We start from the raw sequence: 13,471 nt of genomic DNA on the forward strand, positions 1-13,471 counted from the left end.
TAGAACAGGAACTAAGTTTAACTGAGCTCCTCAGATGATCTAAATGCACATTAAAGATTGAGAAGTACTAAATTAGACCACACATAGCTTAAAGTATTAACAAATTGTTACTGCCATTTAACTATCACGTGGTATCATGTCACTCACTAAAACAAATACTAATGGCTTTGACACAAGTCATGTTTTCTGTACCCTGTCCAGCAGAATTTTCTGCAATGGTGGAGATAATCTGCACTGCTCCAAATGGCAGCTACTTGCCACATACTACTACTTGAAATGTACCCAGTGCAACTGAGAAACAGAATTTTTTGCTTCAATGACTTTTAACTTATTTAAATAAACTTAAATAGCTACATATGGCAAGTAGTTACCATACTGCAGCATAACTCTAAATGTTATCATTTACTGTATCACAGTATAATCTCTAGGAGGATCCTTAAGACAAATTCATAAGGTTCTAAATTAAGAAAGTCCCTCTAATTACATGCACTTCTCAATCAATCAATTTCTCTTTTTCAACAACAACCATGTTTACTAACACTTTACACTGGCTAAGGTCAAATTTGAAATCTACCTATATATAAATATAATACAAGTCACAGAATGTGTTTTGTGGGGAAGCACAGGTGGCTCAGTGATAAAGAATCCGCCTGCCAATGCAGGAGACGCAGGTTTGATCCCTAGGTCAGGAAGATCCCTTGGCATAAGAAATGGCAACCAGCTCTAGTATTGCTGCCTGAGAAATCCCATGGACAGAGGAGCCTGGCAGGCTACCATCTATGGGGTCTCCAGAGCTGGACGTGACTTAAGAAACTAAAACAATAACAACACAGAGAACATATTAATAGAGATCTTAACCACGTTCAGTCCGTAACAAACCAGATGGACTGTATAACAAAGTAATTTATAGAATTTATAAATAATAATTTATAGAATGTGTTTTATATCTGTTAATATTACCCCATCTTATCACAATTAACAATACACATACCTGTACAGTCTTTTTTATTCTATGGGAAGGACCTGGATACTCTGGAGAATACAAATCTGTGAGGAATAATGAGTTGATTAATGTTGACTTTCCCAGTCCAGACTCACCTAAAAGAAACAGAGGGGGAAATCTGTTAAACTCAGTCAACTTATCAAGCTTAAATATTCAACCAGTGTTATAATCAAAATTGCTTTCATCCAATTACTTCTTGGAGGACAAGGAAGTGATATTACAAAATATGCTATAAAGACTCCCTATTAGAATAGTTCTTAGCCCTAATTTTCTTATCTATCAAGTCAGACTCATATTTGGAAAGGACTTTTAGCTTCATAATTCTACAACCTGTGTTTTTTAAAAGTAATGTTAAAAAAAAGAAGTAATGTATCTGATACAATTAAACAGTGATACATTCCTAGAGATGAAAGTCATGAAGGAAACATCCTACTTGGATTATATATTGCTACTTCAGTGCAATAAAGTATAAAAGAAGTATAAATGCTTATTACAGACAATTAATGAATGACCAAGGCAAGAAATTAGGTAAGTACGAAAAAGTAGAAGTCTGCTGACAAAAAAAGAAGAAAAATTAATCACAATGTATGTTAAAAAAAAACACACAAAAAAACCCATTTCTAATTTACCCATATACCAATCAATTTAAGTGTACTCTATAAACTAGATTCCAAAAAGTCATACTTTTCATACTTCTATAAACTTTTTATAAAAATGCTTCTGTCTAAAGTGAGAAAGGAGGGAGGTAGACAATTTCCACTAAGATTCACATACTACTTCTCTAACCCTTCATGTCAAGTCTAACAGACCATACCAATGTACAGCTAATTTTTACTAAACATCAACTACTTCAGAATATATGTAATACAAAGTCAAAATAAATTAAATATCATATAATAATTATCAATTAACATGGCACCAGTTCTTAGCAGTTCAGTTAGTTTAATAGGCATCTTTATCCTGTATAACTGATATCACAAGTTTTTTATGACTACTATCAGTCTTTTCATATGGTGGGGGAAGGATTAAACTTTTCCCTCTAATTTTCAACTGTGGCTAGCATTCACTAAGGAAAATAAAGAGCTTTCATCTGGAGGGAAACAGCTAGTTTTAAAATACGTGAATTATAAACAGTAAGATCTTGTCAAAATATCAGAGAGGATACCAAGGAATCAGAAGTGTAACATGATTGGTGGTTCATTGTTAACTCAAATTTTTATGATAGAAGACTATGAATTGTTAATTTTGTTACAAGTAGTAACATTTACAGTGATAACATAAAACAAGATTTCCACAGTATTTCTGTCATAGTCCTGAGAACAGATTTTAATTGAATGATCAGTAATTTAGCTGACATACACTGATTAGCAGTAAAGTACTAGGAGTTATGGACTAAGCTAATGATATAAAAATGAAAATGACTACTTCAACTCTCAAAGGCATTTCTAGGGTAATACACACTACTAATTACAATTTAATTTAATAAGTGTTTCAGTAGTACACATTTACTGTGCCATGTAAAGAGTCAAGGAAGTTATTATTTGGGCTTAATGAAGAAAACATCTTCATATCATCCACTTACTTGAGAGTTCTGGGCAGTGTAAGAACAGAGCCCTAAAATCTAAAGTTTTCTCCCTTCTAAACATTAATCTATTAGTTTCAACCATCAATAAATTTGGAGGCCATTTAAAGGTTTTAAAAACTGTTTGTCAAAATATATGTAAATGTAACCACTGAAACGCTATACACCTCTGCAAGTAAGTTTCATTTCCAAACTAAATTTTTTCCACACTTTTATCTCCTTTTAGTCACTTGTTTCCTATGGCAGCCCCAAACTACAATTTTATCAATTTTTTTTAACCTGTGTTACATAAGAATAAAAAAATAATTTCTCCTATTCATATGCCAGTTAACTCTGTAACAGTTAAATATTAGTTTTTAAACCCTTCAAACTTATTTCAGCTCTTTCTCTTCCACTTTCCTCCTAAAAATTCAGTCCAGAAATCATTATCTGAGGCTGAGGACATCAGGTCCAGGGCAAGCTAATAGGAGTCTACAATATAAAGACAGCTTTCCAAAGGAGTCTGGGAGAAGGCCTGAACTCAAAAACGATGAAGAAGGCATGAAGAATGGCTTGCCACAGGGTGTCACAGCACTTGAGAGGGGTGAGTAGTAATACTCCACCACAGGGAGGAAGAGAAAAGCCTGGACAGAAGATCAGTTTCATACAGAAAAATTGATCAAATAAGTAAGGACAGTTAAAAAATTATGAATCACTATATTGTATACCTATAACATGTAATATTGTACAGCAACTATAATTCAATTTTTTAAAAAAGTAAATATATGCTGTGATAATGAACTGAAACTGGAAATACCAGTGTAAACTTGATGACTTTCAACAAATATAATAGATGCAGATACACTATAGATACAAAAGTATTTATGTTTTTGTGTCCATATATATGTGGGGCTTGCCTGGTGGCTCAGACAGTAAAGAATCTGACTGCAATGCAGGAGACCAAGTTCAATCCCTGGGTTGGGAAGATGCCTTGCAGAAAGGAATGGCTATCCACTTCAGTATACCTGCCTGGAGAATTCCATGAACAGAGGAGCTTGGCAGGCTACAGCTCATGAGGTTGCAAAGAGTTGGACACAAATGAGAGACTAACACTTTCACTTTCTATATATATGTATGTACACAAAACATACATTTGCTATTTTCCGATTTTGATGGTATATTAATGGCTATGCAGTAGAAGATCCTTGAGGAAGAGAAATGCGCAAGTATTTAAGGGGCAATGAGGCATTGTGCATTGCAAATGTTACAGAGAGCAAATAACTGTGTACTGTACTTGTAATTTTTGTCTTTACAAATGTTACAAAATTAATTAAAACACTATCTCAGCACAAGAAGCACAATAAATCAGTGTCACACACTTCCAATTATACAAAATACTTTGTATCTATTGTTCTCAATTTTTATGTGAATTAACAACCTCTCTGAAAATCCAAATACACAATCTCTCCCCAGAAAATAAATGAAAAATCTCAATTGTATTTCACGAAGCTCAGTCAGTGAACCCATTTATTTTTTTTCATAGTTTTGTTTTTTATTTATTTAATAATTTTTTTCATTTATTTTTTAGTTGGAGGCTAACTACTTCACAATATTGTTTTTGTCATACATTGACATGAATCAGCCATGGAGTTATATGTATTCCCCATCCCGATCCCCCCTCCCACCTCCCTCTCCACCCGATTCCTCTGGGTCTTCCCAGTGCACCAGGCCCAAGCACTTGTCTTTTTTTTTTTTTCCGAGCACTTGTCTTTCTTTTTTTTCTCCCCCTGAGCACTTGTCTTATGCATCCAGCCTGGGCTGGTGATCTGTTTCACCCTAGATAATATACATGTTTCGATGCTGTTCTCTCGAAACATCCCACCCTCACCTTCCCCCACAGAGTCCAAAATTCTGTTCTGTACATCTGTCTCTTTTTCTGTTTTGCATATAGGGTTATCGGTACCATCTTTCTAAATTCCATATATATGCGTTAGTATACTGTATTGGTCTTTATCTTTCTGGCTTACTTCACTCTGTATAATGGGCTCCAGTTTCATCCATCTCATTAGAACTGACTCAAATGAATTCTTTTAAATGGCTGAGTAATATTCCATGGTGTATATGTACCATAGCTTCCTTATCCATTTGTCTGCTGATGGGCATCTAGGTTGCTTTCATGTCCTGGCTATTATAAACAGTGCTGTGATGAAAATTGGGGTGCACGTCTCTTACAGATCTGGTTTCCTCAGTTTGTATGCCCAGCTGTGAGATTGCTGGGTCATATGGCAGTTCTAATTCTAGTTTTTTAAGAAATCTCCACACTGTTCTCCATAGCGGCTGTACTAGTTTGCATTCCCACCAACAGTGTAAGAGGGTTCCCTTTTCTCCACACCCTCTCCAGCATTTATTGCCAGTGAACCCATTTAGAGCCCCCTCATGCTCAGTTGTGTCTGACACTTTTCAACCCTATGAACTGTAGCCCACCAGGCTCCTCTGTCCATGGGATTCTCCAGGCAAGAATACTCTAGTGAGTTGCTATTTCCTCCTCCAGGGGATCTTTCTGACCCAGAAATCAAACCCACATCTCCTGTGTCTCCTGCACTGCAGGCGTATTCTTCACTGCTGAGCCACCGGGAAAGTCCTAGTCCCCCCTTATTTTCCCCTTAAAAAGTCAGCTCCATAATCTTTAGTATCTTTGTTGTTGTTGCTGAGTTGTTAAGTAACTCTTTGCCACCCATGGTCTGCAGCATGCAAGGCATCCCTGTCCTTCACTATCTTCTGGAATTTGCTCACACGCGTGTCCACTGAGTCAATGATGCCATCCCACTGTCTCCCCTTTCTCCTTCTGCCCTTAATCTTTCCTAGCATCAGGGTCTCTTCCAGCGAGTCAGTTCTTCGCATCAGGTGGCCAAGTTTCAGCTTCAGCATCAGTCCTTCCAATGAATATTCAGGACTGATTTCCTTTAGGATGGACTGGTTGGATCTCCTTGCAGTCCAGGAGACTCTCAAGTCTTCTCCAATACCACAGTTCAAAAGCATCAATTCTTTGGCACTCAGCATTTTTTATGGTCCCACTCTCACATCCATACATGACTACGGGAAAAACCATAGTTTTGACTAGATGGACCTATGCTGGCAAAGTGTTATTTCTGCTTTTTAATACATGCTGTCTAGGTTTGTCATAGCTTTTCTTCCAAGGAGAAGTGTCTTTTAATTTCATGGCTGCAGTCACCATCTGCAGTGAATTTGGAGCTCAAGAAAATAAGTCTAACTTTTTCCTTTTTTTCCCTATTTGCCGTGATGTGCTAGGACCAGAGGTCATGATCTTAGTTTTCTGAATGTTGAGTTTTAAGCAGCTTTTTCACTCTTTTTCATCTTCATCAAGAGGCTCTTTAGCTCCTCTTCACTTTCTGCCATTAGGATGATATCATCTGCATATCTCAGGTTATTGATATTTCTCCCAGCAATTCTGATTCCAGCTTGAGCTTCATCCAGCCCGGCACTTCTTATGATGTACTCTGCAAGTAAGTCGAATGGGCAAGATGACAATATACAACCTTGACGTACTCCTTTCCCAATTTGGAACCAGTTGGTTGTTCCATGTCCGGTTCTAACTGTTCTTTCTTAACCAACATACAGGTTTCTCAGGAGGCAGGTAAGGTGGATAATAACACTTTAATGATTCGTGGTGTAGTTAACTTGGACTTTTGCTCTTCTCTACTATATTCCCTTACAGTGTTTTCACCTATCTTTACATTTTGCCATTAAGCATCTGTAACAGAGCATACATGGAATGGGATATCCTCAACATACCATAAATCTTCTAAAATTCAGGAAAAAATATATTTTCCCTTAAAAAAAATATTTAGTAGCACAAGCTTTTAAGAAAATAATTTGCTAATGTTTCTAGAGCCACAAAATATTCAAACACTTTGCTGCAAAAATCCAACTTCAGGGACTATAAACAGTGATACTGCCCTCTGCTCCCAATACATATACACAAGTCCCATGTGTTTAAAGATCTCCATTGCCCTGTCATTTGTAACCAGGGTAAAAACAAATTTAAAGTCCATTAATGGAGAAATAAGCTATAAAAACTATCATATATTCAGTCACAAGTTAGAATACAATGTAGTCATTAAACATCTCAGTTAAAATGTTGACCAAAATTTCCATTCTCTAAAATTATTACTGCAGCATTATTATAAAATTAAACACACAAATCATTCAAAAGTCAAATAAGAGTCTAAAATTTTATATAGCCACAGTTGGAAATATGCAGCTGTCAAAAGTAAAACACTGAGGATAAACATAGCAAAATGTTAATGATAATTATCTCTTGCTGGTAAGTCATTTCATTTTTTTAGTATTTCTTAATTTTCACAAGTTTCAAGTATTATTATGGAAAAGTCTCCTTTTTGAGAGGTGCATCTTACTGAGGCCCTAAACAGATCCCACCATGTTTACTTCCTTCCTGTACAATAATACAATCTAATTATTTTACATATCGTTTACTTATATATCTAGCTCCATAAATAAGCATAAACTCCAGTGATCTTCTCATAGAAAAAACAACATAATTACTGTAATTTATAACTGCAATAATGCAATATAGCATTTATATAGGAAGAACTAGAATGAACTAAACCAAAGGTTGAGAAAGAGAACTAACCAAACACATATATCTTCAGAATTCAAGTTTGTAACAAATGGTTTTAGGAAGACTAATTAACCATTTAAAAAATAAGGTAAAATAAATATCAAATTCCTGTCTCACATCTCACATCAAAAAATTCACATGGATCTAAGTTGCAAAATAAAAAAAGTAAACCTTAGTCTATATACTTATATACAGTGGAATCCCTAATAAGACTGAATCAAGCAGGCAGGTATCAAAGACACAAGACAAAAGAAAAAAAGACTACATGGACAATATAAAAATCAGATTAATATATAACATGACACAAGAAAAATTCTGAGAAACAGAGTCAATACTCAACCACAACAATACCCTTAGAGCATCTATATAAGGAAAAAAAGGAATATAGCTTTTAAAATTAAACTAGAATATATGATTTATAAAACAAAAGATAACATAAATAATTAAAAAGTTAACCAGCAACAATACTATATAGAATGAAAATAAGACACCAATTTTTAGGTATTAAATTGGCAAAGAAACACTATAATACCCACTGATGGCAGTATGCTTTAACACCTGGTTAGTGTGCAAAATGGTATACAATCTATCTTAGGTCAATTTGGTATTAATATTAAAACCCTTAAAACAACTCAGAAGCCTTCAAAAAAAAACACCAATTCAAACTGACAAAGCTTTATCCTAAAGAAGTAAATAAAATTGCAAGGACAGATATAACTACAACCATGTTTACTCTAACTATATTGATACTGGACAACAAGGTAAATTTTAGTACACCCAACCTACAAAAGCCAATGAAATCTGCAACTCAACCATAGCAAGATTATCAAAAAATATCTAATATTAAAAGATGATCATAATTTAACCGCTAAATTTTGTAAGACAATCACAGACATTACAGATACATACAAACAAAAACACTGTATGTTTCTATGCTTAAGAGTTACCACTGGATGACAGATTATGGTAATATTTATTTTCATTTTGCTTTTCTGCTTTTCCCAATTTCTACAATGAAACACATTAACTTTATTACAGAAGCACTTTTAAAAATATGTAGCTGAAACCCCTAGAAGGAATACAAAAATCCAAATACTAGGTGAGTTTTTCCCCCCCTAAACTTTCTCTGCTTTGGCTAAATTATTTCTTTGAAATAAAATTCATGTAACAAAAATGCACTATTTTAAAGCGTATAACTCAGTGAGTTTTCTGTATTCACAACATTGTGCAATCATCATTGGTTAAATTACTTTTATTACTAAAAGCAAAATAAAAATATAGACCTCAGGGCAGGAAATTCTGAAGTATTAAACCATTTCAAGTATTCAACATATCTTAATGGCAGAATTAAGCATAATTCCACTAAATGCCCAATAACCTAGATACAAAATGGCCAATACTACTTTTCAATTTCTTCAACTAACTAAAGTAATATAAACACCGACAATAAGTTGGGGGAAAATTATCTATGACAATCATTGTTTATTCTGTCACTCATTAAATACCTCCTAAACTTTACTAATAAGTCATACATACAATACACATTATGATAAACTCTGAATCCCCAAAATGGCTAAACCACCATGTTCTAAGCTCCTTCTGCAAAAAAAAAAAAAAAGGCCAGTGCTACTAAAGACATTGGATATAGGTCAACTAAATTATGACAATAAAAAAAAAACCTCTGCTATAAAAATTTTGCAAAGCTTAATATTATAAAAATGATTAAGCTGAATTTTATCTTCAAAAAATCCAAAGTAACAGATTTAATGCCACTTGCTTTTCAAAATATTTTCTGGTCAGATAAAGCATTCCACTTTAGTTCTACCCCTTTGAAGATTCTAGTAAAATCACGAATTTAACATTTTATTCTCAGAGCATGCTTTTTTTTAAGTGAAATTGCTCAGTCATGTCCGACTCTTTGCGAGCTCATGGACTGCAACATGCCAGGCTCCTTCATCGGTGGGATTTTCCAGGCAAGAATACTGGAGTGGGTTGCCATTTCCATCTCAGATCATAGGCAAGTCTAATTAAGAAGCACACAAAGAACTGTCAAGTTCCGAGCCTAAACAGGTTTGACGCTTTGCTACATTAAAGACCTAACTATCTTCATTATTTAATATTGCTGACGCTGGGTTTTAAACTAAATTTTCAAATAAAGATTCAAAATCAGGAATTCCAATCTCTTCATCCTGGAGGCAATCAAGGACTTTAAAATCTACGCTAGCCTACCCTTCCAGCCTTATTTCCAACTATTACAAAGTGAACTCTTCAGGATAGGATCCTAAAATCAACGTACAATGCCAACTAATCTTAAATTGCCCTCTGCTCCTCCATATCATCCATAAAGCACAATTACATATAACCTGACAACTTGTTTTCTTCCTGCACTGAAACAGATACATTTTTCTTGAGCACTTAAGTAGTAACTAGTTTATATTAAGGCACCTAGACTAACTGAGCAAGGTGATATGCACACACTATGAAAGTATGTGGAAGCTGAAATGACTAGGGGAATAGAAAATTCACCTCTCCCACTTCATACTGACCCTAGGACAGAAATTCATTCCAATAGAATGGCAGAAAAAAACTGCTTGCATTATTTAAGTTATCGACAATTCTCATTCTTTTTTCTGTCTGCCCTTCTTTGTCTCTCTAATTTTTTTAGGGAAAACAAAATATCTACTTGAAATCATACAAGTTCAAAGCATAATGGATGCACTATATCCAGTATTTCCAAACGAGCCTCTGCATAGTGCTTAAGAACACACCAGACAGAGATAGACTGGGTTTGGTTCTGGCATCTGATAGCAGTGTCACCATGAGCAAGTAACTAATATCGCCATGCCTCAGTTTTTGCATGGAGAAAGCAATAATACTTATATCATAAGATTACCGTTAAGGACTGTATGAACCACAGAAATGAAGTGTCAGCCCTTTATGTACCTGAACTAGTGCCTGACACACAATGCTATGTAGGTGCTGACTTTTGTTGGCTATTGTTTCTCCAACTGGATTGCCCACTCAATGTCTATCCCAATTCTAGTCTTCAAAAATCTGCCCTAATACCTATTCCTCAAGTAAGGCAGTAATAATGTCCAATCAGGGATAAGCTCTCCTATACCTTTAAATATCTGTTCTTAATTTCTGTATGACTCTACTAACTTATATTTACTTCCTGAAAACGTTCTCTTTTTATGTATATTTTATATCATTATGTATACTATAAGCTCCTTTAGGCAAAAAAATACAGGAATACAAATATGCCTCTTTTATGCAAAAAAGTCCCTCAAGTAAATAATAAATATTGCTTATGAAGCAAAGTTACTGGATAAAGGTTTCCCAACAAAGGGTGAAGATATTTAAAAATCAACTGTTAAATATAGATTCTCAGTTTGTATCAATGTACAAATCTCACACCAAAAACTGTTTTAAGAGTCAAAGCTGCTCTGAGCATAAATCACAAAAATAAGGACTCAGTTTATAAGGAATAGCTTGTAGTCTCTAAGTCAAGAATGTTACAGCAAGGTTAACTTTAGTTTTCTATGATTTATACACAGAGCTGTCAGATATGGCCTGCAGTCTGAACAACAATGTATAAAATACTTAAAAGGTGACTTTTATGTGTCACACATTGCAACTATGTAGATGAAAAGATTCAGACCTTATACTCAAGTCTACACAAAGACAGCTAATTAAACAGTAATGTTCAAGGTATGGGGTGGGGGGGACAGAATAATAATATTGCTACCCATTCTCTTTTATTCTCATTTTAAGTCTTATCAAAGAGAAAAAACAAGCTATAGTTGATAAAAGGTCTAACAAAAAAACCTAGTAAGAATCAGCATCTTGTTCCCATGGTGGTAACACTGACTGAATATATCTATGACGGCATGTATTAGTTAATGGAAAAAAATACAACACTTAACAACACATAGCTGCAACGTGCACAATAGCTGATTTAATTAAATAAAATGTACGTGTTAAATATAAAATGTTCAAGTGTTAATTGTGGCAACAACAAAAAAACTAGTAAGTTACATTCAGAGATTCCATATTTCCTCTAAAAGTCAAGATCAGCTGATTATTAAATATCTTTCACCTGGAAAAAAGTGACAGCAATTTCAAACCAAATATCTGGCCTTCACTCCCAGACATTACTAAGTAGACACTCAAAAAGTCACTCTTTTAAGTTTTAATAATAAAAATTTTTTGAAAACCGTTATGGTTCTCCTAATGGACCTAGGAGGTTTTTTTTACAAATTAAAAAAATGATCTTTTATTTGTCTACAGTTTGTCATTTAAGATCACTAACATTACACAGTAAATGTAAATATAATATGCAGTATTTCTTCATGTATAATGATTTATGTTACCAACTATGAGAGGTGTGTCCTGCATATTTTACTCACCTATCTAGACCCACACCTCTGCTCTACAGCAGCAATTTGCAAGCCAGGTATACCATACTTTTTATTCAGCCAGGGACAGACAAGTATCAAGTTTGCAGATTTTGTACCACATTTTAACTATGAATTATTACAATGCAGATACTTCCAAAAAGCCACAAACTGACCCTCAGGCAAAATATTCTGGTCAGTTGATAAAATATTCTTCCCTTCAATGAAGGAGTATTCATATCTAATTCAATAATCTAGTTCAACACCAAAATAAAATACCAGGTGTGGAATATAATTAGCAAATTTTAATGCACAATACATAAAGATCCAGCATCAACTCAATTTTCTTTGTCAAGGATAGTTGATCCAATAATTCTGTCTTCCATCTTCTTAGAACAAATAGAGAAATACAATAAATTGCACCAAACTGAGGAGCCAGGTTATCAAGTCAGCCTTTATGAGGTGAAAATATTATAAAATCATTTAAGATTAAGACTGTTATTTAAGAAAACTAACCTTACACATGGTAAAGTGTTTTTTCATATATGAATGATGTTACTACACTACAATTAAAATAACCCCTGACAATCTCTTAAAATCAATTACAGGCAGGGAAAGGTGTTCACAGGATGAAACACATACAATAGAAAAATGAGTGAACCAAAGAAGGAGAGTCATATTTCACTTATTCCAGGGCTTACACTCAATGAATGAACTCCCAGGGTAATCACTGCATGATTATGATCCTCTAACCCATCCTTCTTTTTCAGATTTAGAGAACATATGTTTAAGTTAAACACTCAGATGATATGGCTTCAATGCACTACATAAGCCAAAAAATAAAACTATCCTAGAGCAATAAGTAATCACCAGATGCTATTTCCTTTTGTAGCATCAACTGAAGAGAACTTCTCCAGTTTTCTGTTCCACTACCCACCTCCCACTGCTTTTCAACTTCTACTTCCCTTCCCCGCAGTTTCCAAAACTGCACCACCTACAAAAAAAGAGGCAAGAAAATACTTAAATCCCACTATGCTATCAAGTTAAATTTTAAAGTGTATCTGCATAACAAAAAAAAAATATAACATTGATTGCTGCAGTTACTTGGGCTACTGTTTTCTTAAAACATTCAGAGTTCATGAAATAGTTTGAAACTTGGATCAAAATTCAACTTTAGTGAGAAATCATATCTTACCCACAACCATAAGTGTGAATTCAAAACCTCTCTTCACTGATTTTCTGTATACTTGATTTGGGAGATTGGCAAATCCCACATAGCCTTCAAGGTTCTTCTGTTGCTGAGAAAAGTAAAAGGGGCTCAATTATAAATATGTCAACAAAATGCTTCCATCATACATTTCAAATTCTCTTCATTAACCTATTTTTAGAAAATCATATAAACTCTTAATCATGGTGAATCAAACTGATTTTATAGTATTACCACTAAAAGTATTAATCGAAGAAATGGACAAAATAAATTGAGCACAAGTTGATTAATAGTACTCAATTATAAAAGTCAAAGACTGTCAGATGACATCACTGACTCAATGGACATGAGTCTGAGCAAGCTCCGGGAGTTGGTGATGAACAGGGAAGCCTGGCGTGCTGCAGTCCATGGGGTTGCAAAGAGTCGGACATAACTGAGCAACTGAACTGAACTCAACTGAGTCAATTATAAAAACCCAAGGGAATAAAATAAAAATTTAAAAAACCTGCCTCAGAGCAAAGATTTCAATTTACAATAAGTTACTAACAGTAAGATTCTGATCAAGCAACTAAAAAAACAACAAAGTATTTTTCACAATAAAAAAATTCAAATCCCCTTAAGATTATATTCAGTTCAGTCACTC

The 13,471-nt window shown here is 34.4% G+C and overlaps 1 protein-coding gene across 1 annotated transcript in view; it reads right to left on the reverse strand.

Moving 5' to 3' along the window:
- Positions 1-12,919, reverse strand: part of SEPTIN7 (septin 7) — a 52,087-nt gene extending 39,168 nt beyond the window's left edge. The window contains exons 1-2 of the mRNA XM_065939829.1: positions 12,817-12,919; positions 992-1,098 (exon numbers count right to left, since the gene is read on the reverse strand). Of these exons, the coding sequence (XP_065795901.1) occupies positions 992-1,098; positions 12,817-12,826 (117 nt within the window). The 5' untranslated portion in view covers positions 12,827-12,919. The remainder of the gene's footprint in view (positions 1-991; positions 1,099-12,816) is intronic.
- Between the last annotated feature and the right edge of the window lie 552 nt (positions 12,920-13,471).

Source organism: Muntiacus reevesi, chromosome 6 (genome assembly GCF_963930625.1).
Source record: "Muntiacus reevesi chromosome 6, mMunRee1.1, whole genome shotgun sequence".
Classification (NCBI taxonomy): Eukaryota; Metazoa; Chordata; class Mammalia; order Artiodactyla; family Cervidae; genus Muntiacus; species Muntiacus reevesi.